Below are 26,779 nucleotides of genomic sequence, written 5' to 3' on the forward strand. Positions count from 1 at the left end.
CAATAATGTAGCTGATTTACTTGCAATCATTATTTTACAATATATAACTAGAATTGTATTCATTCATAGGCATTTTGTTGATCTAAAAAGGACCAAATGTCCTTTTGGTGGGCGGTATGTTCGGTCAATTTTTAAGTTAATTATCAAGAAGCTTAATATACATATGTATACCTATATACGTTCATGTCACCGGCCCGCTATAGTGTTTGTAACATTAGTAGCAAGAATAAACGCAGTTAGAACACACGTCTCTCGCTCATTTAATAAAACCCAACAACAGTGACAAAGTGAATTCAACCTTATTACAACCTCCAGATATAATAAATAAATAAATGAAAAACAAGTTTTGAGCGTGACATTGTTTCGTAGTTATCGTAAAACGAAACGTTCGAAGAAGCTAAGATAGGTGAGAGGGAAAGTAATCTATCGTTGGTCGAAGATAGATGACACTTATCCTTGATTGTGAAACGCATATTAACGATAGATAAGTTCTAACTGACAATCGGGGATAGCGATCTATCTGTAATCTTAGATAGGTTATTGAAAACGGGCGTAAGTCACAAAAACAAATAAAAGAACGAGAAATTAAACCAACGTGTACCGATAAGTGTACCTAAGCTTAAATGTAAATAAGATTAATGAGCAAACTCATCAACTTATTTTTATAAGTTATTAGAAGAAGGGAGATTTAGAAAAACACTACAAACAAAAAACAGTTTGTATTAGAGATAAGCTCCCAGTGACTTCTATCTCTTTCCTCGGCTCAAGGAACACCTCCGAGACAAGAAATTTGAAGACAATAGCGAAGTGATAGCCACTGTTGACGGGTTTTTTCGAGGGTCAACAAAAAGATTTTTTTGCTAAAGGAATTCTGGGTTTAGAAAAAAGATGGACTACATGTATTGACTCGTTAGGAGACTACGTAGAAAAATAAATTATTTTTTTAACTATAAGCACCGTGTTCAATATTCATTATCATTACTTTAGGATCACCCGTGTAAATTGATTTCGATTTCTAAGAAAATGATTAATCCGTAACTGACGAAACCGTTAGAATTGAAGTTGACCGCGACGACGACGTCTACGTCGACGTATAATCAACACCTAGCAGATACAGTGCAACCTTAATATATCGTACCTCAATATAACGACTTCCTCGATTTAACAAATCATTCAAATCAACGATAACATAAAATGTTTGGGCATTACAAATCTCAATGTAAACAAACAGATCAGCAGCAAGTGAAGAATTCTAATGCTTTTTGATGCTGAAATTGTTACATCTGTATTACCTGTTTCAAAAGATGTTTTTACAAAATCAGTACTTCAATTTTCTTGGCATCTAAAAAGAGAAAAAATCTTTGTACCATATTTTGCTGAAAATCGTGATCTTGTATCGCGAAGAAATTTCTAGCTTAGTGAAAATGTTTAACATTAAATATGACCTGAACAAATAGAGATCCTTCATCGATTCATCAAAACGAAGTTTGAGCAGTTCTTCTGGATAATGATAATAAATACGCTTCACTGCCAGTCACCCATTCGGTACATTTAAAGGTATGCTACCACAATTTGACAAATGTGTTGGATAAAATACAACGAACACGGTTAAATGGTCTATTCCTATTGAGATCTGAAAATTTTAAGTATATTGCTCGATCAACAAGGTGGCTATAACAAGTAACCTTGCTTTCTCTGCAAGTGATATAGCCGAAACAGGACAACATTAGACGAAGAAAGAATGGCCACAGGAGATTGAACTAGTCCCTCCTACTTGGGACACAATTTAGTCCACCGAGAAAATCACTGGCTACCCTCTTATACATAAAACTGCGGATGATAAAACAATTTTTGAGGGCGCTGAACAAAGGAGGAGGTTTTAAATATCTACACTAATTTCTTCCATCTCTGTTTGAAGCTACACAGAAAAAATATATTTTCCTTGTTACTTAAGGTACTATGCCATCTACCTAGATGGCATAGATAAGCATCATATATTTTACGGCTAAGCATTACTTGGCATTGATGTGTTCCAATTTGAAGGATGAGTTCTGCTTGAAACAAGAGTATTTTAGCGTTCTAAAGACTTGATATTTAGCACATGCATCCGAAATACAATCTGTTGCAAAAGCGATGTCTCGTTTCCAAGTACAGTCAGCACTGTTATCAGATATCCTTTCCAAAGACAACTCAAATAGGACTTCTCATCAAAAGCACAAAATATCAGAAATGATAAGTAATTCTCCATATAAACATCAAATCGAAAAAATACGAGCAGAAAAATAAACCAAAGCCTAACAAATATAAATAACAGAGTAATAAAAATTTGGGTTTTGCTAAGGATACAGCAAAATCCATAACGACCTATCGAAGACGGGATCGATTGCAATATATGGCGAGTTGGCGGCACGAGAACAGCTCTGATTACAAGTGGTCCGGGGCTTTTATTTGTGACAGGTCGAAATAAGGTAGCTACGCAATATTATCGACTACCAAGCGCAATTTTATAAACTGGGGTATATAAAATTGTTCAAATGCAAATTTGTGATTTTCACTTAATTACTAAGATTATTAAAGTAAAGTGTTCTGTTAAATTATTATTGTCAATTTATTACCATTACAATAAAGAAAAAATAATAATAATTGGTCTTTACATTTTGCGTTCTCACTTCCTCTAGAGCCGAGGTTTAATAATAATATATCCTTTGTTGCAAGTCAAGTGTTCGGCGTTAATGGAGAAGTACTTGACGCGAGCTTCTACCGCCCGACTCAAGTCGGGTCCGCATCGAAACACTGCGGCAGACGTGCCGTGTTTTGCAATGAAAACATTTAGAAAACTGACTCCGACTTCAGTTCACAGTTGATGATGAATGAAGATTGCGTGATCATCATAATAGAGTTTAGACATTATCATACATTTTATTATATAAAAATATATCTTACAAGCAATATTAAGCTAAACGTTTGAAAACAAGAAAATATACATTAAAAAATTTAACTCCATTCAATAATTGGAATTACATTACCCTAATTGTGTACTTGAAAACTCAGTGTTGCTTCTGGAACTCGAAATTTTAGTCATATCATCTCGACTCATAACATAATTAATATTATAACACTTTTTACCTAAACCTTCGTTTTATATTCCTATTTAAATATTATAACATTTATACAAAATTAACGTTTGTACATTATTTAAAAATAGATTTAATTAATTCAAAAACATATTATTTCTATATCAGGATAATAGGCAGTTTTGGAATGTTATATTCTCGACGTGAATAAAAACATTATTAAATAGAAAATCCGGTTTTCAAATCGAAATTTTACCACTTTACAAATACGAATTGTTTTCATAACTTCCATTAACTGTTTATAGTTTCACACGCTTCATTTCTTTCATTCAAACTAGACGTGTAGCTAGAACGCTGAAACACATCCACTTAAAAACGAATTGTTTAATCGAAACTGAACTTTATTTCACATACTATAGAGTCCATTGTCTCGAATATTATCTCCAATATCATTGTTTCCCGCGCTTCCCGGGCGGCTTCTGCAGCTGGAATCCCGAGTCGTTCTGGGTAGAGGCTCCGAAACTTAAGTTTAGCGATGTGTTAAGATTCGTCTGCGGGTTGGCTTGAGGTTGCCAGTTTGATCCTGATAAAGAAAAGTTCATGTAAATTATTCATATTATTTATTAAAATTTAAATCATTTTTAATATAAAAATAAACAAAATCGCCTGTTGCAGCATGTAAGAGTTGTACTCACCGGTCATGTCTCCAGTTGGGAATGAAGACAGAGTACTACCCAAGTACGTGAACGGCGACGGACCAGCCAATTGTTGAATGTTTCCTGTTAATTATTATATATATTAAGATTAATTTATTGTTACACAGTAATCGCGATTTCGTCTTAGAACTTTACCATATTGTCATATTTTATTAATATTTTTCAACTTTTGTTACAAAAATACTATTGAAATAGTTTTTATACAACAAATTATTTTTATTTATTAACTAAACTTTGTGTAAATCACATGGATAAGAATCAGCCAATCCTCAAATATTCTACCACTATGAACTAAGAACTACAGGCACTAATTACATAACATCTCAGTTCTCAAAATTTGGTGGCGCATTGACAATGTAAGGAATGATCCAAATTTCTTACGGCGACAATGTCTATGGGCAGGCACTTACCATCGGGTGGCCACTTTGTCAGTCATGGTGGATTTATCTTATTAAAAAAAAAAAGTATTATAATTAAATAAATAAATGAATAAATATATTCACTGTGTCACCAAACTGTAAGCTTTAATGAAATATTATCTCTTACATATGTAAAATATTGAATACGAATTTCACGCAAAGATAGCCAGTAGAATTTAAAAGTAGCATTGTGCAATAAACTTCAAAACAATCCCTAGCGTGCTTGTGCCCAGAAGTGACATTCAAGAGAAGTTACTTCACTATTAAATATTTCTATAAGTAAAATGCAGGTCATAATAAAATGATTACATAAGGAGAAAATAAATATATCGTACCTAAAGCCGCTCTAGGGTCGGAGAGTACGGCGCTACTCAGACCGATGTCGCTAACATTGCCCGGCTTAGTCTTCTTCCTAGTACCTTCAGCATCACGAAGTATTTGATCTAGGCTTGCACTTGCTGAAAATAAATACACACATTCATATATTATAGAAATAAATATTGTAATATTATTTTATATTGTGATAAGAGAGTACAATAAAACACGAATACAGCGACCATTATTAAGATGTAAGTTTCGCTTAATTACGCATAAACTACCAGTTCGACGAATGTAGAACTTCAATTTTATCTTAGATTATAGTTTCAGAAAAGATATGGGAACATAGCAGTACTATGTGTTCTATATATATTTTTAGTTATAGCTAATACCAACGGAATCCATGCAAAAAGTATTACTAAAAAAGAACCCCAGGGTTGACACGTGACACACGATTACGAAAGCTGAGCCGAGGGAAAAATTAAAGAGGAAAATCGGGCGAAGAAATAATTATTAAAACTTACGTGATGGGGTATCAAAGACATTGGTAGGATCTTTGAGTATGTACTTCCGGAGGTTGAGATACTGTTCTTTTTGCGCTTCAACCTGAGTGTGGACAGCTTGCAGCCTGCCCGCGAGAGCGACCAGTGACTCGTGCATGCGACGTATACCCAAGGTTAATTCTGGAACCAAATATAGAAATTATTACTACGTGTACAGGAGTTTTTATTTTGGTTTTTAAAATAAAATAAAAATAAATATTATAAGTGTACGGTAAGTTTCTAGAGTAAAATAAACGGTACAAAGTATTTTCATAGACGGCTCAGACTGATATTTTAAAAATTTGAAACGAATTAACATTAAAACAATAGAATACTCAAATAAAACATAATTTACACGGTATAAAGATAGGAACCTTGTTCGGTGAGCAGTTTGGGAGAGGACTGCATCTGCTTATCGGCCACATCCATCTGCCTCCGGAACGCGATCAGGTGTTGCTCCAGCTCCGCTATGAGATCCTTGACGTAGGGCGGCGGCGTGAGGCCCTCGAGCTCGCCGCCGGGCGGGTCGCGCGCGGCGCCCTCGGCGGCGGCGAGCGCGGCGGCGGCGGCGGCGCGCAGGCGCTTGGAGTGCGCCCGCGCGCGCCCGCACTCGCCGCGCAGCGCCAGCACCGCGCGCAGCGCCGACTCCGCCTCGCGCCCCACCTGCCATTGGGAACGGTCGACGACCTCGCATGAGTCACTCTGAGCGCCCGATGAGGGAGAAGGTCATTGTAAAGAGATATCTTTTCTTAGTAGTATCTAATTCTTTTAATATCTGTAATAAATGTCGACATCCCGGACCGACTCAGTAGGCGGTCGTCGTTGACTATGGAGACCGGTCCTGAATGTAGCACGATCGCATCCTTTGACAAAATCGATATGTGGAAAACCATGGAATCTAAGATTAAATTTCCTGTAACTAGCTCACATGCCATCAAACCAGAACACCAATATAATATCTCGAGAGAAAGTAATGAACGTAAAATATAAATTCACATATACGATAGCATTGCTTGACAATAAACATTCCATATTTATAATCTCTACTAACATTATATAAACCGAGGTGTCTCTGTCTATTCTTCTATAACAGAGAGTTATTTCTTATTGATTTTGACAATACACAGATATAATATCGATCATAAGGCCCGAAGAGAGAACTAGTCGGTAAATAAAAATAAAAATTACCTTATGCAAAGGTTTTATTGAAACGCGCATAACATCTGAACTCAGTGACTTCTGCTTCTTAACAAACTCTTTGAAAGACTCCACTGTTGTAGATATTTCGTTGGGCAACTTCGTTTGCTTTGGCGGCTCACCTGAAGGAGAAATGAAGTAAATACATACATATTTCATTGGTATTCATAAAATGAACTAATATTGATCATTAATATTAAAATTCAGACTCATTCCAGCTCAGTAGAAAATACGTTCCGAACCATACCACTGGGCTAGCTTATTACTTTGAACAGAGTTTTGTAAAATGATGATTCAAAAGTGTTTGTAAAAGCCTACTTAAATAAATTATATGTTGATTTTGAATAGTAAAAAAAAAAACACTTACAAAGATTTTAATGTTTAAATCAGAATAAAACCACTTACTTTTACCATCACCTGTCGTTGTGTTATTTGTTCCCTGCTGCGTGGCACCCCCCAGACCTAAGTTTGAACCTAAAACAAAAATATTAATTAATTTACATGGATATAAATTCATCAATTCGAACATTTTTTACAACATTTCCCAAAAAATCAATTAAACTAAATAAAAAGAATGTTAAAATTTTTCAACTATTAAATACCTATAAGGAAGCATTTCTTATATAGTTCTAATAAATCAATGACTCCTGAATATTTGCACCGAATTTGTCTAAATTATAATTAAATTATTTTTTAAATGTTAGCTAGCAAATACTTAGTACATGTCAATTAAAAAAAAAAAAACTAAAAGTAAAGGAGTCATTTTAAATAAACCAATACAAAAACATTAAGATAATAATAATGAACACGAATTATAAGAATATGCAACTCCTAACTGCCAAACTAAGATGAAATACCATTAAAGAATGAATAATGTAAATAAACATTTAAAATATATCTATTTACCGATAACTTGGTCATATCAATTACTTCAAGCTATTAGTTTATCTTGCACTATACACAGATAATTAATTACAGATTCTCTATAAAATTTTGTTGAAAATATGTGTTAATACCTGGTATGTAATATTTTTCATTAATAATATTTTTTGTACCAAGTGTACCTGCAATGTGCAGTGATAGAATTATGTATGATACCTGCCTACCTATGGCTAACTACCCTATGGGATATCCTATCAGAAATGTTATACAGAATATCACTGAATTTGATTAATTATTAGGAGTAATTTGGAGGTGATAGACCAATTTCTGATGATTATTTTAAGATATTGCCCTTTACATATAAGCAGAAGCCTAAATGCCGATTTTCATACTTGTAATATCTTGATATGAAGATTTTGGTGGGAGATAGAAGCATTACGTATCATTAATGTCCATATGAACTGGTCAAAGGAGAGGTTACGTATTAGCGGTTAGCACATATCATTTTTAAATCTTTTTATATATTTTGCCTTATATTCATCTATAGGGCACCTATTTTCATTAACATACAATATTGTTTTAGGAAATAAATATAATTTAATATAAACAAAAGGTTTTAATTGTGTTATACCGAAAGGTATTCTACAATTACTTATGATTTTAAGTTCATAGACAACTATTTATACTTTGTCATAAAAATTAGGCACAGTACATTTTTAAATGAAAAACTTGAGAATCTTGAAATTAGTAGGTTATAAAATTGGATAAACTTGCTTAATTACTTACTAGATGTAACAGTAGGATAACAATCCCTTCTAGCACTTTTTACAACATAACTAAGGCAATTATCATTAACGCCGCTTGTATTTGGTTGGATAATTACTGTAGCATGAGATATAGGAACGGAGGATGATGGATTTGGAAACATTATACTGGAAAGGAAATAAATTAATATCTTCATTATGTTAAAACTATTTATATAGATATTTCTTAATAAATTGCGAATAAAGCCACCTATCACACATAATTATATAGTTTTATGCCAACAAATTTTAAGTGCGGCTATGTCCTTAAGCTGGTGAGTTAATCAGGATATGGGTTAATTACTAGATTAGTTACTTTTAGTTTCGCATCAATGTATAATAAATTATTGAACAGGACAGGAAATGAACTCGGAATCAATGGCAATTGTTATAATATAGCTTTTTTTTTAAATAAGTACCTTTTCTTTCATTATATATTTAGTATTATTCCTAAGAAATGTGATGTAAATTTATTTAATAAAATAATAAAAATATGACTCACTAAATGCACTTGCACTTGTGGTAGCAGTTGTTGTTGACCCAAATAACCCAAACCCGGTCGAAGTTGTTGTAGCAGTACCAAAACCAAAACCACCAAGTCCACCTAAACCGGTGCTTGTTGTTGTACTAGTACCAAATGATAAACCTGTAATAAAGTTTTAATTAAAGTCTTTAGTGGTCTATATAGTCACAGTATATATTCATATTTGAATAGAATATATACAAGAATAGTATTTGAAGAGATCATTTATCAATTTTTCAAATGTAATTGGAAACTATGTGATGTGGGATAATCTGTTATTTAAATAATCAGGTACAACTCATAGTAAACAGTTATGGAAAAGATTTGGGCTTATTTAGCAGGCTGTTGTACTCTTCTTCAATGTTATTTGTATGAAATTTTTAATTTTTTTTTTTCATTGGATACTTGTTTTCACATGTTAAAGGACAAAATTGAATGTTACCAGCATTTCTGAAGTAAGATTCTACCAATCAATCCCCTTTATATAACATTAATATTCATTCAATATAATGACATTTTATAAAAACACTCTTTATTAAGTAATTATTAATTAATGTTCTTTAATGAATGAAATGAAGGCACTTAACTGTTTCGGAACTTTGATTATAAATTAAAAGCTCATATGCATAGTTAAGTGAAATAATATTGTTTTATAAATCAAGATTCTACAAACATGTCTGATGTAGAAGAGCTACTATGATTTGCTTTAAATATAATATAAAAAGTGAAATATGCTATATGTGTATTTACAATAGAATTCATCACATAATACAAATTGTATTAACTGAAAAAAAAAAAACCTGTTGTTGCTGCTGTACTTGTTCCAGTACCAAAACTTAGTCCACCTCCAAGACTTGTTGTTGTTGTGCCAAAAGCAGGAGTAGTGGTTGCACCTATTTATAGAAAATAATTTAGAACTGTCTGTTTCTATAATTTAACCATTTTGTCTCATAATTGTACATACCAAAGGCAGGAGCAGCACTAGTTCCAAATGAAAGTGCTGTATTGGCTCCAAAAGTTGGAGCACTTGTAGTTGCACCAAAAGCTGGAGCAGTTGTAGCCCCAAAAGCAGGCGTATTCGTCGCAGCTCCAAAGGAAGGCGCGCTTGACGTAGCCCCGAAAGTAGGAGCAGTCGATGTGGCTCCAAAAGCAGACCCAAAAGATGATGTAGCAGTGCCAAATGCCGGAGCAGATGTAGCTGGAGTTCCAAATAGACCAGTGGCAGGTTGAGTTGTCGCAGTTAAGCCAAAAGCTGGAGTAGCTGGCCTAAAATAGTAATTTTAATATAGAAGTTTTATTTTGTAAACATTTTGAAAGTAATATTTAATAACCACAAAATATGCTATTAACTTTTTAATTTTATTAATTGACAGACTGACTTAAACTTAAAGTCTAAATTCTAGAATTAAAATAGGTTATATATAATATGTTTTTTAATATTATCACTGTTTAAGATTTAAGTTGATTACATTTCATATATGCTTGATGGTATATTCTTTTTTAATAATTTATGATATTTACTTACTTATTAGCGCCAAAACTAAAACCTCCAGATAATCCCGTTGTTGCCGGAGCACTCGATGGCGTACCAAATGAAAAAGACATAGTCGATAGTGTTGATTCCTCCTAATATAATAATCTTTAAATATAAATTAGTGTTCCTATAAATAAAAGTTTATAGTTTCATTTTGATGATATCGTGATAAATTTTTTTTACAAATTAATACACTCTGTGGTACGTTGTAGTTTGCACAACGATATTTTAAATTGTAGAATATAGAATAAAAATAATACAGATTACACATATACAATATAGATTATAAAGTAGAGTCCAGAGTGGAGACTGAAGATCACGACACAAATTTAACTAATATAATTTATCCACATATTCATTTATGACGCATACGCCGTAATTTTTAAATAAAAGTGTTATTTATATTTACTCAATTAATAAGTATGAAGGTTCAAATAGTCCTTTCAGTAAAATCTATTTTAAAAAGCTTTTACTATTGAAATTAAAATTTACTAAACCTCAACCTACAAATATTTTAAATACACGCCAGAAAAACAAAAATAGTGTAAAGTACTTTTTGTCTATAAATATAAAACTGAAAAAAAAAAACAAAGTTTTGTTTCATGTTCGTGTATTCGTATTGCCGTTGAAGTGAAGTTATTTAATAAAAATGAATTACTTAGCTAAAGGGGGTTGTTTCATGAGTTCTTGCCAAATTATGTTCAAAACAACACCTATTGCAATAAATATATCTAGTGATCTAATAATGTATCCTACGCAACCGCCGAATATTTTATATTACAAAAGCAAAATAAAGGAGGAACTTTATAAAAATCTGCCTACCGGGAATATCAGAATGGTGTGCGGTTATTCGAGTCCAATGAAAATAATAAAATCTTCCTTTTAAACTGCATCTGCATATTTTTTTAATATAAATCAATATAATTCAATATGAATTGAAATGTTTGTAAAGATCTATAGATAATCTCTAGAATAAACCCCAAAAACACTTTATGACGTCGTGACGTGACACGTTGCGATATCGTATACCATTGCGACGTGTTCTTCTACTACTCTGGAAAGTACATAAAAGATAATATTCTAGTCCGAAATTTGAATAACTGTTCAGAGGATAGTCGATGCCAGCTTGCTCTAAGAACATACATACTTTTATAGTTTTTAAAATGTAACGCTACAATCACAATATTATAAATGCGTATCATGTTCGTTTATTTACCTATCCTGCAATATTGGTGTGTAGTTGGTACTACAAGTACGTACCTTGACCATTAATTCTCTAGCCTCGTCACCAGTCTACAGTTAATGTTTGATACTTTTTGTCTGCAAATATTTTTTGATACAATATTTTGTGTATTTACCAAATTTTTGTATAGGTTTTAATTTATATTGTTGTTAGTATAACACCCGTCCCAGCTACGCACAGGTAGAATAATGATATACATAGACCATTAGTATTGAAGAAGAAACAAAAAAAAATATCTTGATTTTATCTATAATAAATTTTATATATTTGTAGTCATATCACAAGGAATCTTATTCTTTTAAACGCGTGTTACAATTCAAATTAGTAAAGATAAGTTAAATTGTCTATGTACAAATCGCATACCGGAACTTTGTAATAAATTGTGTATAATTGATATAAAGACAGAAAGGATTACAGAAGGCCCTTGGCAGAGTTGGGTTGGATTTGAATTTACATTGGCACTAGTTGCTCTCCATTTTCTTATCCGAGGACACTTCAGATAATAAGGTTATAAAAGTAATTATTATTCATTGTTATAAATTAATATATACATAAATAATGTAATAAGCAATATCGATGCTTATTTTGTCGTACGAGGATTGGCATTTAGTAAATGGGTCTAATCAAATAAGATTAAGTAGTGTTGGTATTCAAGCATTTTATTTTATTATTGCTGTCCAACTTCCAACAATTTTATATGATAGTTTTTATTTTTGGTATTCCATACCGCTTAGGTAGATTATATATTTTTATACTTAAGTACATAAAATTTATGTAGAATACTGAGTCATTTAAAATTAAAAATACAACAAAAAGTAAAATATTACAAAATTAATGACACATTTAAACAAAAGAAATACTTTATATAAACACTTAAGTAAATAAAAACTACTTTGTGACCATTTATAAAAATATTAAGTATTAAATTATACATTACAATTTCAACATTTTAATCACAGTAGGAACCGATCAAGTTACACAACATATCAATGATTTAAGATATACAATTATGGTGATAATTAATGTATCGAAATCCTATCCACTTTATAAGACAATGAAACATTTAATCCACAGATAAATACATTTAATTGTAATTTAAACAACTAATATTAGCACTGGTGATCAAAATCCGCAGTGCTAATAACCCTTAGGTTGACAATTAGATAGAAAGTGTTACAACATTGAAAAATATCAATTTCTTTTGAATGAGTAACCTGATAATAGACCTTAAATAGTAGATACACATGAAATACCTTAGTAGTAGTTTTCCAAAATAAATATTGTAATATTAAGTTTTTTTCGATAACTTTATCACCTAACACGCACACATACAAAAACTTCTCATCATGTTGTGTGAGTAAACATTTATTCCTATTTCTTAATTCTTATAACAAATGGTAACTGACAGTATAAATGCCATCAATTTAAATTATATAAATAAAGTATTGATAGTATACTTCAAAAAAAAAAATAACATTTGTAATCCTCTGCTTTGTCCTCGGCTTTCTTTGCACGGTTTGTAAAATGTTACAATATGGTAACATTTTATTTTCTTGGTGTGATGTAGTTTTGGATAACTTCAATAATATACTTTAAACATATGTTAAATTAATGTGGTCGGCAATTACAATTGTGCATACAAGAGGGATTACGTCCAAAATTACCTGAAACAGATTATTTTTTCAATCAAGTCAGCACACAGTAAATACATATAATCATAAAATAACACAATTGATATTCATAACAAAATTATATTATATAATCATTGTATAAAATATTAAAAGTAATCTGGTCCAAAACAAAGCCCTAAGGGACACCTTCTTTACTTCTACTCATTAGATTATTATACCAGAGATAGTAAATTAGATCTGATAGTTATAGACAAAAATATAACATTATCAATTGTGGTATATCTTTACAAATGCTTTACTTTAATATATTTTACAAAAGTAAATTGTTGTGATAATTTCACATCACTAATATATTTATTATAGTATATTTTAAATTAGTTTAGAACTTACCTGTTATAGAAATCGGTTTGTTGACCTTAATATTAGTAGTACACAGCTTTTCTGCAAACATAAAACAATAATTATATATTTTTTTTAATCAAATTTATCGATTATCACTGAACCGATCTATTTTTTTAAATATTTAATCAATATACCTATGTCCAATATGTATATGTCGGCGGAAAATCACGTATTTAAGAAAAACACGTGGCCGGAAATTATTGTTTTAATTATTTTTAATAATTGAAAACTGTTTGATTATTAAATTAATAATATTTAGTGAATTATTAGATGTTAAATTAGTTTGAAATATTTCACCGTCCATAAATAGGTGTTATATTGAGTGAATAGTGCCCCCACCCATTTCCGTTATAAAAGGCCGAACGCCCGCCGGTATCGGGAGGCTCGTTCGAGCCGTCGGAGCGATCGGGCCTCCTCAGTTTGGAATAAATCAGAGAAGAATATTTCCTGAGTTTAATTTCATACATTCGAGGATGGATAGAAAACCAAACCCTGACATTCGCGACGTCAGCAGTGCTGACGCCATGTTTTTTAAAAACAAGCCGGGACAAGCTACTCCGTCATGTGTATTGCTTGGAAACCTGTTTATATCGCATGTGTGTCTGTCTGTGTGGACTACTATATACCATGAGGTAGAATGTTTGATTGTCTATTACTACAATTAATATTATAGAGCTATGAACAGTTTGTTTAAATTAATTATTAAATTTCAACTTACCCAATGCATTTGTCGTAATAGGGGTATTAAAGTATCCGAAATTAGTCGCCTGTGTTGGGTTAATGCCAAATTTGAATGTATTCGGGGTTCCTAAAAATATTAAAACTGAGTTAATTTTAACTAAAATAAATAAACAACATACCGAATCAACAGCTACAATAATATCAAAGATAAGGTAGATTTGTAGTGTTTAATATTACTATTGAGTATACTGTTCCTCCAAATACATAATTATATTTACATGATAAGAAAATTTAACGTAAATGAACGTATGTTATATATTGGAAGTAAAAATAAATTACCTGATATGGTTATTGGTTTTTTGACGATTATATTTGTAGTTGACAGCGTACCTGTAAGTATAGATTTATATTATAAATGGGAAAGAAACTGTATCTTTACTCGGTGGTAGAGCTTTGTGCAAGCCCGTCTGGGTAGGTACCACCCACTCATCAGATATTCTACCGTCAAATAACGGTACTCTGTATTGTTTGTCTGACAGCGCCTTTGTCTATATGTGACCACTTACCATCAGGTGGGCCATATGATCGTCCGCGAACCAATGCCGTAAAAAAAAAAAACTGTCTGTTTGTTGCTCTTAGTATATATATATATAATCATTTTAAGTTAGCCTTGAAAAAAGTCAAAGGCTTCAATCTAACTATACCGAATTTTATAAATGTTTCAGACATAGCTTTTTCATAATTCCTTTTTCTTAAGTCTATTCAAATTGAAGAAGCAATGAAGATAAAAAAAACATTAGATTCACATGCACCATACAATTTAGTAATAGTTCGGCTATATTGTGCACCACTAACAGTTCTTGATTAATATTTCTTTATTTATTAAAACTATTCCACTTAGCCACTATGTACTTCCAAAACGCCATTAATTCGCAAATCCATAATGAATATCATAGATTATTTAAGCTCTTGGCAAATATGGCGTCAGTTCAATGATTAATATTGTCTATTTGGGTTCAGTCCTTTTCTGGTTGGTAGTTCACATACTAATAGTAGGTATGTTAGTATAGGGAACAGTATGTTGTAATAGGTATGTATAGTAAACTTTATCAACATAATGTAGTATTATAAATAAATATTGGACAACATCACATACATTACTCTGATCCCAATGTAAGTAGCTAAAGCACTTGTGTTATGGAAAATCAGAAGTAACGACGGTACCACACACCCTGACCCAAGACAACATAGAAAACTAATGAACTTTTTCTACATCGACTCGGCCGGTAATCGAACCGAGCCATGAAAACCGGTGTACACACTACTCGACCACGGAGATCGTCAAAGTAGTGTAGTGTATAGCTAAAAATCCAACTTACCGGTACTTGTAGTAATAATAGGTTGACCATAAAGTCCCTGTACTGGCTGCGACATAGTCGACTGGATACCAAACATGACGCCTTTTTGTTCTTTAAAAACAAAAAAAATATTGTTTAAGAAATTATAACATAACATTTATTAATGGTCTGTTGAATTTATAAACCCAATACGAAATCACTCTCTGTTATCAAAAAATCAAAATATACTTTATTCAAGTAGGCTTTTACAAGCACTTTTGAATCGTCATTTAACAAACTATTTAAAGTAAAGCCACCACCGGTACGGAATGTAGTTTCTACCGAGAAGAACCGGCAAGAAACTCAGTAGTTACTCTTTTTCAACATCTAAAAATACAGTCATGTTAGTTAAATACAATTGTATATGTATGTTATGTCTCCTGCCTGGAAGTCAACAAGCTTTAACTCCACGCTATTTTATCATCAATATAATCTTGTATCGAATAATATGCCTTCTTTACCTATGTATTTTTACAAATGACTTCAATCTATGAAACGGTAAAGTCTGATTAAATGAGCCTTGCTTGTACGCTCTTATGACACCCATGTTGAAATACTACTAGCAAACCCGACAGATGTTGCGACTTTTGTATACTTGTTGCAGGCAGCTTAAACTATTCTATTCAATTCAAACAGTCTAACCTTTATACTAAGCGGCGCAGTTTAATAAGCTGGTAGAACGCCATTAATTGGTACAAACCCGTACGTGTAGGTACCACCCTCTCCTTACATATTCTTCGTCCAAGCGGAAATAATAAGGATTGATGTGGCACAAGTGTCATAACATATCAGTTCTCAAGGTTGGCGGTGTCGATAGAACTTATTACGGCGCCAATGTCTATGGGCAGTGTGACCACATTGGTCCATTAGACCTGTCGCCTAACGGTTCCATAAAGGAAAAACAAAACAGGCCATACATCTTCCGTTCCTAGAATAGACAATAAAATAATATAGAGCAAATAATTAAACGTACCTGTTATTGTTATAGGTTGATTGACTGTTATGTTTGTTGAACTCAATTTACCTGAAAATTATAAAAATAAATTTATATTAACGATAATATTATTACTGAATTAGCTCTAAAAGTGGTATTATCGAAATACTCAAGAAAATTTAAATGTCTCGAACAGATACAATCCAAACATAAGATTTTTAATGGTTATTTTTATTACTACAAGTAATTAAGAGTATTTACCATATTTTTCACGAGTCTCGTGATTCGCAATATTAGTGACATTCGTAGAAAATGTCGACGTATCGAGTAAAAATAAAAACACCATGGTAAATATCCCGTTTTAAATACTTGTAGAACAATCCAAACAAACTATTTATTTGATTTAATTTAATTAATAAAAATTAATTTAATGAAAACATTAATAATTTAAATACAAAACTTACCGGTACCACTGGCGGTGTTCATTGGTGAACCGTACAACCCACGGGGTAGTGTAGAGTTAAACCCCGTGTTTGAATTGAATCCTAGTTGTTCATTGTAACCTATAAATAAAAAACAAACCAAATTAAAAGAAACAAAATATTGATTCCATGTTTTAAAGAGTTGAGTTTATTGTTAATAACCCAGCCGAGTACGAGTCGGACCCATGAACGAAGGGTTCCGTACCAATATCTATAAAAAATTATGTCTGTTGGATGGGGGGGGGGGGGCTCCCTTAAATATTCATTTTATTCAGTTTATTTATAATTTATTGTTATAGCGGCAACAGAATATCATCTGAGCAAATTGTAACTGTCAACTTGTTACAACTGAGTCCATATTAGGGTTCCGTTTTACCAATTGGGTACAGAATCCTAAACGAAATATATATTAAAAATATTTAATTCTTTGACAAAATGTATAATTCTTAAGTTTACAAGGTTGGATTAGGTTCTTTTAGTTTACCTGCACCATATATCGAAATATTACTATACATATGGATATAAATACGCACCTGTTATGACGATCGGTTCATCAATGTCTATATTTGTAGTACCCAGCTTACCTGTGAGCGTAACATTATTATTTCTATTAAAGATATCGATTAAGATACATACATACATAAGAAAAAAAAAATTATATAATATATAAAATGTTTTTTTTTTCTTTGTGTAAATACTCAAACAGGATAATATACAAAGTCAAAGTCAAAAATCTTTATTCAACATAGAAGTGTTTACACTTGCAGTCAAAAATCTAGCACCGGTTCGGAATTTAACACCTCGGACCTGAGAAGAACCGGCGAAAGAAGCTCAGCGGGATATTTTTTTTTTTTTCCATTTTACATGTACAATAATAATGATATTTATACTTTTTATATTATAATTTTTCAACGAAATCGAATTCAACTTAGAAAAAACAATTATTAATTAGCAAAAAAATTAAATTAACATGAAGTTGGAAAATAAAGCATAGAAACGCTGTAAGAATATTTAAAATTTTACATTGTTTTCCTATACATCCAAGTTCCTGAGATATATACAAAATTAAATAAACAGGCGAGGGAACTAACAACAGAAATTGAATGAGTAATGTTAATATATTAACATAATAATTTAAACAATTACAATTATTTTTTTAAAAACAACAAATGGAATTTTCATTCATATTGAAATTTTATAATACCCGGTCCGGTTACCCGGTTCCGGTCGCGACGACTAGTCGTCCGGCTTTGCTGGTGTTACGTACATTTTATTGATAAAAAGTAACCTATGTGCTATCCCTAACTATAATCTATTTTTGTGCCACATTTAATTTAAATCCGTTGCATTCATCCATTCTGGTGAGAATTAATAAAAAACATCCATCCATCTATACTTTCGGATTTTCAATATAAATTTGACTAGCTGAACCTGCGGCTTTACCCGCGCAAAATTTATAAAACACAAACTTCCAATCCCCGTTTTACCCCCTTACGGATGTCTACATCCTATCCTACCTGCCATATAGGGATTGCAATCCGGAAAAACGGGTCCGGTAATCCGGCGGATCCGGCATCATTATACGTCTACCGGATCCGGTACCAACATTCCGGATCCGGGGATCGGTTATGTTGCTAGCAATTTTGGCAAAATGATAGAACTGTTGCATGAGTAGACACTAAATGCGCTTAATTGTTAAAAACTCTTTAATCTGGGCTTGATTAAATTACATCGTTAATGTACTGCAGAACTTACTATCAGCACTGCTTAAAAAACTTCAGTTTTGATACTGAACTGATATTATTGGCATGAGCAAGAGTCATGGTCAAAGTAGATAAGATTATGAATTGTTATGAACAGCTGTGCTTCGCACATTAGCTATGGTCGATATTTTACATAAAAATAATGAAGAGAAGGCAGATGACCGCCTGGCAACAACGCCAACAACATCAAATGAATCAGATACAGATACAGACACAACGAATGATGATGAACAAGGAGTTACAGTTACAATAACTGACCCTCGCCATCCTTATCTTTCTAAGGCAGAAGTAATTCTTAGATACAATGAGTTTCTTCAATAAGTGCGAAAAGTGGTAAAGCCTTTCAAAAGATTGTCTGCTAAAGAGATATGTAACTGCAAACGTATGTGACAGACGAAACATGTAAAGACCGCCGCCTTACTTTGGATTACCGCTTTTTTTTTTTACCGTATGTTGTTGAAACTAAATTTATTTTAATTATAATACAAACTCATTATTGTGGTAATTGTGCCACTCGTTAGACAGATTTATCAAATCGTATTTATCTGATGGGAATACGGTCGAATCCGGCCGGACTGAAAATTACGCCGGAACGCTTTTATATATATATAGAAGACTATGATTTACAAAGTACTAGTTGTCGCCCGCGGCTTCGCTCGCCGCTTAGGGGGTTGGTTGTCATGTGTTAGACAAAAAAGTAGCCTATGTCCCTCCTTGGAGTTCAAGTTTGCTTCATACAAAATTTCATCAAATTCGGTTCATTTGTTTGATAGTGAAAGAGCGACAGACAGACAGACAGACAGAGTTACTTTCACATTTATAATATTAGTATAGATATAGATTTTTATTAAGCAAAAACATTTAGACTCACCTACATAATTTGTGTTATTCCCGATATTATTTGGAGTGAAGTATCTTTGGAAACACTGCGTGAAATTGGGTGCTCCAAATGGATTCCCACGATTTCTTGGGTCACTACCAAATTGCACACCTGTAATATAATTGATTTTAAAGTAGGTAGACAGACTAGCAAATGTGTATAATAATACCCTATATTAAATGGTCACCATCGACAGCGCGCCACCGAACTTAAATACCATCTCTCTAGTGCCTGTTGTAAGACTCAATAAGAATTTAATACTTAATATTATACGAATTATTATTATACATATATTACAGACGAGTAACTTTCACTTTATATATTAATAATCATTATAATATTATCTTTTTTATTATCTGGCAACATGAACATTGACAGATCTCTGACGTCATGGCGGGTGAATTGATTCAATAGTCTATATATATATATATTATTGGGAATCGAGTAAAACATTATTTATAATTACTTTAAAATTATATAAGAAAACCTAAGAGACATCGTTTTATTTCTGAGTTAAGACCAAGTTTTTATACTGCAGTACTAAGTATTGCTGCTTGGGGGTAAAATATATGATGAGTGGGTGGTACCTACCCAGATGGGCTTGAACAAGACCTACCTTTATGTAAAATTCTTATTTCAAAAATAAATTAATATACTATAATTACAGTCCATACAACGAAGTGGCTACAATTTATTTCTTTCTTTGCGGTGGTCACCACTTACCATAGGATGACCCATTTGCTCGTCCCACCTATATAATAAAAAAGCATGTATGCTACTTCTAAGCCATAAATACCTGCGGTACTTGGTGCTGCAGATGAAGCACCCCCAAAAGTTTGATTATTAGCTGCTCCAAATGGCTGACTATTAGCATTTGTTGCATTTGGAGCAGAAACGGAACCAAATGCACCTGCAAAATCAGCTATTAAGAATATATCCAAAGAGTTTTATTCAAAATATTTGAGAGTAGTTTGTATGATACAACTAACATACCTGGGTTACCTGCTGTTCCAGAAGAAGCACCCCAAAATGAAGTATTTGTTGCATTTGGAGCAGACATAGACCCAAACGCACCTCCAGAAGCGTTGCCGTTATTAGTTGCTCCAAAGTTCTGATTTGCTCCTCCAAAAGGTTGTGTGTTTGTTGGATTTGGGGCAGAAACAGAACCAATCATGCCTCCAAAAGCTATTAAGAATTAAACCAAGGAGTTATATTTCATATGTCATTGTTATATTTGAAATTAAGTTGAAGTTAGAGTATCTATGCTATGTCTAACTCATACATACCTGCTGGTCCAGATGAAGTGATCCCAAATGGAATATTTGTTGCATTTGGAGCAGACATGGAACCAAATGCACCTCCAATAGTGCTGTTGTTATTAGTTGCTCCGAAATTATGATTATTTGATGCTCCTAAAGTCTGATTCTTAGTGGTTCCAAATGTCGAACCATTTGTTGTATTTGGTGCAGACATGGAACCAAATCCACCACCAAAATCGGTATTGTTGTTAGATGCTCCAATATTCTGATTTGCTACTCCAAAAGCTTGAGTACTTGTAGTATTTGGAACAGAAGTGGAACCAAATGCTACTCCAAAAGCTTGAGTACTTGTAGTATTTGGAACAGAAGTGGATCCAAACGCTACTCCAAAAGCTTGAGTACTTGTAGTATTTGGAACAGAAGTGGAACAAAATGCTACTCCAAAAGCAGGATTGTTACTTACTCCAAACTTCTGATTATTGTTTGCACCAAAAGTTGGATTATTACTTGCTTCAGAAGTCTGATTATTAGTTGTATCAGCAGCCGGAGTTGTTGTTAAAGTGCCAAAAGCTGCTGATGACGTCACTGAAGTATCTGGAACACCCATCAAAGGTTGAATGATACAAATGTTTGTTGCTACACCAAAATAATTTCTTACAAAATATAAGGAACTATTTTACTCAAAACAATGTACTAACTAAATATTTATTTATAATATATAAAGAAAATAAAAAAATTAAATAAAACCAAATATATTGGTGCATTCACAGATTTTTTTTAGATGTGGTGGCGTTGATACCTACGTACACAATGTACATTCATGTGATCAGTATGACATATTGCAGAGAATATACTATTTGACAATGCGAAAAATAAACTGTCAATTATTTTAATCAGTATATATTATTAGATTAAAAATGATTATTTATTAACGAAAGTTGAAAATAATAATTAATTTATTCAAAAATCCATAAATAAAAATGCATTTTTTTAAATGTTTGTCACGTGACACAAAACGCTCCTGATTGGTAGGGCATATGATGACGTCACTTGCTGGTTAACCTCGTTTGCCTACAGTATGTGGATTGTATGTGCCACAGCTTACAATACAGGAAAGTGACGTCACCAACCCCATTTCAGCGCCATAATGCGAAAGTAGCGTTTTCGCGCGCTATTTAAATATGGTAATTTTAATTTGATATTTTTCAGCAAATATGTACTAGAATTATATAAAAAAACAACTTTTACTGGTTCCTTAACCTCTACTAAAATATATAAAATGGACTTTAAATACTAGTCAAATAGCCTATTGTGTAAAAAAAATGAGTTTTTGGTACTGATTTCTCCTCTATTTAGGTAAGAGTGGCTTAACATTTAAACTCTTATTATACTGTACACCAAACTAGGAACATCAGAAAATTAAAATTAAATTATAAATAATGTATATTGTGTACAGTTAAATTATTAAAAAATGTTTCACAACATTAAATAAAAGTCTTACATTTCAAATTTTTCATTTTGAATTAACAATATTTTATTGCTTTAAATGATTATTATGGTATTAAATTTTTTTTATGATATGGGTCTTCAGAGAGATAAATGGGCCACCTGATGGTAAGTGGTCACCACCGCCCACAAACAATGGCGCTGTCAGAAATATTAATCATTCCTCACATTGCCAATGTACCACCAACCTTGAGAACTAAGATTTTATGGCCCTTGTGCCTGTAGTTACACTGGCTGACTCATAACTTTTGGCAGTAGAATATCTGATGAGTGGGAGGTTCCTACTCAGATGGGCTTGCAAAAAGCCCTACAACCAATTAAAATATGAAATATATTAATTTGACTTTAAATGTATTTGCTATTTAAATGCAAGCTATTCTTGTAAGTCATAAATACCTGCTGTATCTCCTGCAGATGCAGATGAAGCCATCCCAAAAGGATGAGCATTTGTTGTTTTAGTAGCAGGCCTGGACCATAAAGCATTTCCACAAGTTTCATTGTTATTAAATGAATTAAAACTCTCATTATTTGTTGTCTCAGGAGCCTGAGTTGGTCTTTCTGTGTTAGGTGATGATGTCATTGATCTGTCTTGACCGTTGGTATTTAAATCCATTCCTGAACTGAAATATAAAATGAAATTAAGTTAGAGGTAAATTATTATGAGGTATTATTAACATTAAGTCCATAGCCCTATACAAAAAATAATTTAAAATATTTACTGTATAAATAAAATAAAACAATAATTAAATATTACTTTAGTTGTAATTACTATTATTTGATATTAAATCTATATTCAATTATTTATAATGTGTATATTCTGTTGGCTTACTTTTGACCATCTAAAATTACTCCAGAATCATTGGATATCTCTGAAGCATTGACTTGAGTCGGCTTGATCCCAAATGACATCTTCATGAGTATTTGTTTCTTTATTCACCTTGAAAACGATTATTATAAATTTTATTGAAAGCCCGTTTACGCTTCTACAACTCAAAATTATTTATATATACATATATTTTTTTAAGTAAGTATTGAGCGCATAATTTCCGTGGAAAATAGTTGATCGGTATAAAATATCATAATGAAATAGTTCTCAATAGAAATTTGAGAATATTTTGTTATATAAATAAAGAAAAAATATAATTTAACATAAAATATCTGTGAAACTCTTACTTCTTGGGTTTAAACAATAACAAATCGATCGAGCGAATGATCGCACTGTCACAAATCTGTCCGCGCACAATATTTAAGTTTCTTGGAAGAAGAGTACAGACTACAATAACAAACAAAATATGTAAAATAATATGTTATGGGTTGGGTGATCCGATTTTGTACCTATTTTTTTTTCTTTTTATTCTGGCTTTTATTTGTGCCAAGAGGGCACAGATTATTTCCCCAATGTCACGTGCGATGGAGAAGATACGATGGAGATTGAACGGTGCGGTCGAGATTACAGGCTTAATTCAATTTTGAAGGCATAAGAGTAGTAGACTCTATGGGTTAACCCATAACCTAAAACAACACAATAATAAATAATTAGATAAACATAAATTATTATTAAGATAACATATAAGAACGATCACAAAAATATTTAAAACTTAATCTTATTACGCTCAATATATTTACATAAAAATTTACAAAGTGGACTGAACAAAAACATTAACAAACATTCAACATTAATAGGGCGAGGGACAAGAAAACAATATATGGGATAAGGAACCTTCGTCTAAGCCACATTCACACAAAGAGTGATCTCTGACTCTAATTTTACAAAGATGTATGGCAGTACATGCATGTCCAAGGCGTAGTCGGCAGATAGTTGTGGTGATCCAACGATTAGCTTGCCTGTGAAGAGAAAACCAAGGTCGCCTTGGAATATCTGGTCGTAGAGATGCGTAGAATCTACCTTTAGATTTTGATGAAACTTTCCAAACAAGGACAATTTCATGGATTTATCCAGATGAGTTTTCGCTAGAGCACACAAGTCCTGAGTTGAATTTTTAAAGTGATCTAGAGAGCCGGTTGTTATAGCAGCTCTAGTGAAGAGTCTACGGCATCATTACCGGTTATACCAGAATGGCCTGGTATCCAGATGAGTGATATTTCTACCCCTTTTTGGTGACAGGACTTACACAACTCACCTGTATGAGATTGGGAATATTTAAAGCATCTGGGAGTGGATCTACACTGAGTTCTAATGTGGCCATAACAACAACAGTTCAAGCATATTATAGTGGGGAGATTGTAAATTTCGACAGGAAGGGATGTATGGTAAGAAAATATTTTGCCAGGTAGGATTTGACCTTTAAAAGTTATGACTACCGATTGAGTTGGGATCCAGGACACAACTCCTTCGTTAATAGTCTTGCGGTTAAGACATCTCAATTTTATTACTTCCCCACATTCATGAGGAATTGATTCCATCAGATCCTCCATAGACCAGTCCACCGGGATGCCTTTAACTAAACCCATTCTGGTGATATTGTAGGTATACTAGCATTGTATTTGCAAAGCTCTAAAATTGGGTTTTTTAAGAAATTATTTGCTGCTTGCGCTGATGAAAATTGGATTTCTATTTTATTTCGACCCACATTTTTAAGACCATCATTCACAATAGATCCAATCTTGTGTTTGTGTAAAAATTGTCCAAATTTAATGGCTCGTATAGAATTCCCTGCAGCTGGATCAGCAACTTCCCGAGAGACGTGGACAATGAAGGGACCTTTGTCGTCATCCGTATAGTTTTTAGGGCCATCGATAAAAGAAGGATTTACATAAACAGTCTGGATAGAGGGACTTGCGGTAGTAGGGTGGACTATTGTTTTCTTTGCAGAGGAATCAGGAGAATAAGAAGACTTATCCCCGGAACGTTTGCCAGAAGAGGATCTTAAGGGTTCAATTTGTAGTTCTGAACCACCGGGATCGGGCGGTTCGCGAGGAGGGTCGACATCCATTATAAACTAACTACTGTAACTTAAATAATATATTATATCTATAAGAAAAAAAAATAACACTCACCGTAACCGAATTATGTTAGTAAAACCCACAAACCATAAAAATTAAATATTTGATCTGAAAATTTATAAAAGAAATACACAGAATTATTATAGAATCACAGATATCTCACTAACACGAGTGTCAACCAAAGTTAACTCAAGCGAAACTCATTTTGTACCTATCTGTCCTTACTACACGTATTTGACATTGACGTATAAAGAGAGAACAGAGATATTATCACAGCCAATGGAATGTAAGTAAGGTAAGGAGAGGTATTTTTGTACATAAAAAGTGTCAAAATTTCAAGGAACGCGCTCATACTCTGTAAAGTTAGACACTCCCCTTAAAAAGCGCTAATACCAAAATTATTCTGTTCACAAATTTATAAATTCCAATTAAAAAACACGTAATTTCAAATAGGTGCTAAGTGGTAATGTGCGCTAAAATGTGAATTATAATATTAATCTAAGCTAAATATAAAATGTTATATGAATCTAACTCTAGTTTAGTAAAGGTTTATTTCTAGATAGCAGTGGTGACAGTATGACAGTGGCGCCAATATGGTTGATTACTAAACATCCCTAAAAAACAATAAACCCTACATAATTAGGTCTTGATCCGAATGAAGTATAGTTGAAGGAAACTTTTTCGAGACACTAAATTAAAATTTTGTGGTTCTATGGCAAAGACAAAAAAATATTGTATTTCAGCAATCTGTGTTTCATACAGAGTATAAAGAAAACACCTCGGATACTTTTTTATGTAAATTTAAATAACCAACCATTCAAGAAAGATAAACATATTTCCATAGTTTTTACTCATATGTAGTAAGCAAATCCATCTAGCGATACATTTGTGAAGCATTTGCAAATTAATATTTTGTAAACTTTGAACTCTGAAGCTTTTAACTAATTTAAATTGTAGTTATAATTGTAGTTCATAGATGGTGCTGCTTGACATTTAATAAGAAATTTTAGTGTTGGTATAATTATTACACGAATTATGATTAAAAATCATTAAGAAATATACCCAACCATATAGGTTGAGCATATTTATATTATTGATATAGAGATGTTGATGTACAGATATTCATGAATATATTATGTTGCTTGTTTAAGTAGGCTTTTACAATATGCAATTTTGAATGGTCATGTTACAGGAATCGAATGTAAAGCTATCTTCGGTTTGGAATGTAGATTCAACTGAGAAGAATCGGCAATACACTCAATAGTTACTCTCTCAAATAAAATACTTTGAAAAGTACAGAATTTTATTTTAGTAATAAGTGTCTAGGTTTTCTCTTGGAAAGATGTGCCTGTTATTTTACTGAGTCGAAAACTTTGACGCCTAAGAAAGTTTACTTCTTGTTTTTATTCAAATATTGTCACTATATAAATGATCTAGATATAATTGTGAATGTAAAAAAAGGTATTTTACAATTTCAGGGCGGGCTAAAGCTATTTCATCATCAATCATCAGCCCACATTCGTGCAATGCTGGACATAGGCCTCTCCAAATGCACGCCACTGTGGTCTTTCTTTTAAAGCTATTTATTATTTTTATTTGTTTACGTTGTATATATTTTTGAGATAACTA

The 26,779-nt window shown here is 32.5% G+C and overlaps 2 protein-coding genes and 1 long non-coding RNA gene across 5 annotated transcripts; all 3 read right to left on the reverse strand.

Annotated features, from left to right (window-relative positions):
• Window positions 1-2,899: 2,899 nt before the first annotated feature.
• Window positions 2,900-10,255, reverse strand: LOC113394828 (nuclear pore complex protein Nup58). Its single transcript, XM_064218477.1, has 11 exons — window positions 10,000-10,255; window positions 9,439-9,740; window positions 9,275-9,367; window positions 8,454-8,597; window positions 6,672-6,740; window positions 6,258-6,388; window positions 5,444-5,732; window positions 5,052-5,210; window positions 4,545-4,667; window positions 3,770-3,853; window positions 2,900-3,657 (listed from the first exon to the last, which is right to left on the reverse strand). Exons 1-11 carry the CDS (start codon window positions 10,077-10,079, stop codon window positions 3,524-3,526), a joined length of 1,608 nt encoding a protein of 535 aa, XP_064074547.1. The 5' UTR covers window positions 10,080-10,255; the 3' UTR covers window positions 2,900-3,523.
• Window positions 10,256-12,222: 1,967 nt separating this feature from the next.
• Window positions 12,223-23,458, reverse strand: LOC113394829 (uncharacterized). Of its 3 annotated transcripts, none has more exons than XM_064218501.1 (15): window positions 23,360-23,458; window positions 23,016-23,123; window positions 22,583-22,806; window positions 20,708-21,274; window positions 20,415-20,606; window positions 20,218-20,331; window positions 19,413-19,532; window positions 17,312-17,362; window positions 16,761-16,859; window positions 16,336-16,386; window positions 15,345-15,434; window positions 14,305-14,355; window positions 14,003-14,092; window positions 13,273-13,323; window positions 12,223-12,915 (listed from the first exon to the last, which is right to left on the reverse strand). In XM_064218501.1, exons 2-15 carry the CDS (start codon window positions 23,099-23,101, stop codon window positions 12,860-12,862), a joined length of 1,842 nt encoding a protein of 613 aa, XP_064074571.1. In that variant the 5' UTR covers window positions 23,102-23,123; window positions 23,360-23,458; the 3' UTR covers window positions 12,223-12,859. The 3 variants fall into 3 exon arrangements, with proteins under 3 accessions (XP_064074571.1, XP_064074572.1, XP_064074570.1); XM_064218502.1 differs by having other exon boundaries at window positions 12,224-12,915; window positions 20,708-20,973; window positions 21,061-21,274; window positions 23,016-23,452; XM_064218500.1 differs by having other exon boundaries at window positions 12,224-12,915; window positions 23,016-23,452.
• A 66-nt stretch (window positions 23,459-23,524) lies between these two features.
• On the reverse strand, window positions 23,525-25,350 carry LOC135193933 (uncharacterized). The gene is made up of 2 exons (XR_010309518.1): window positions 25,205-25,350; window positions 23,525-23,698 (listed from the first exon to the last, which is right to left on the reverse strand). It is a non-coding gene; the product is annotated as an uncharacterized LOC135193933 (long non-coding RNA).
• Window positions 25,351-26,779: the final 1,429 nt, after the last annotated feature.

This window comes from Vanessa tameamea, chromosome 22 (assembly GCF_037043105.1).
Source record: "Vanessa tameamea isolate UH-Manoa-2023 chromosome 22, ilVanTame1 primary haplotype, whole genome shotgun sequence".
NCBI lineage: Eukaryota > Metazoa > Arthropoda > Insecta > Lepidoptera > Nymphalidae > Vanessa > Vanessa tameamea.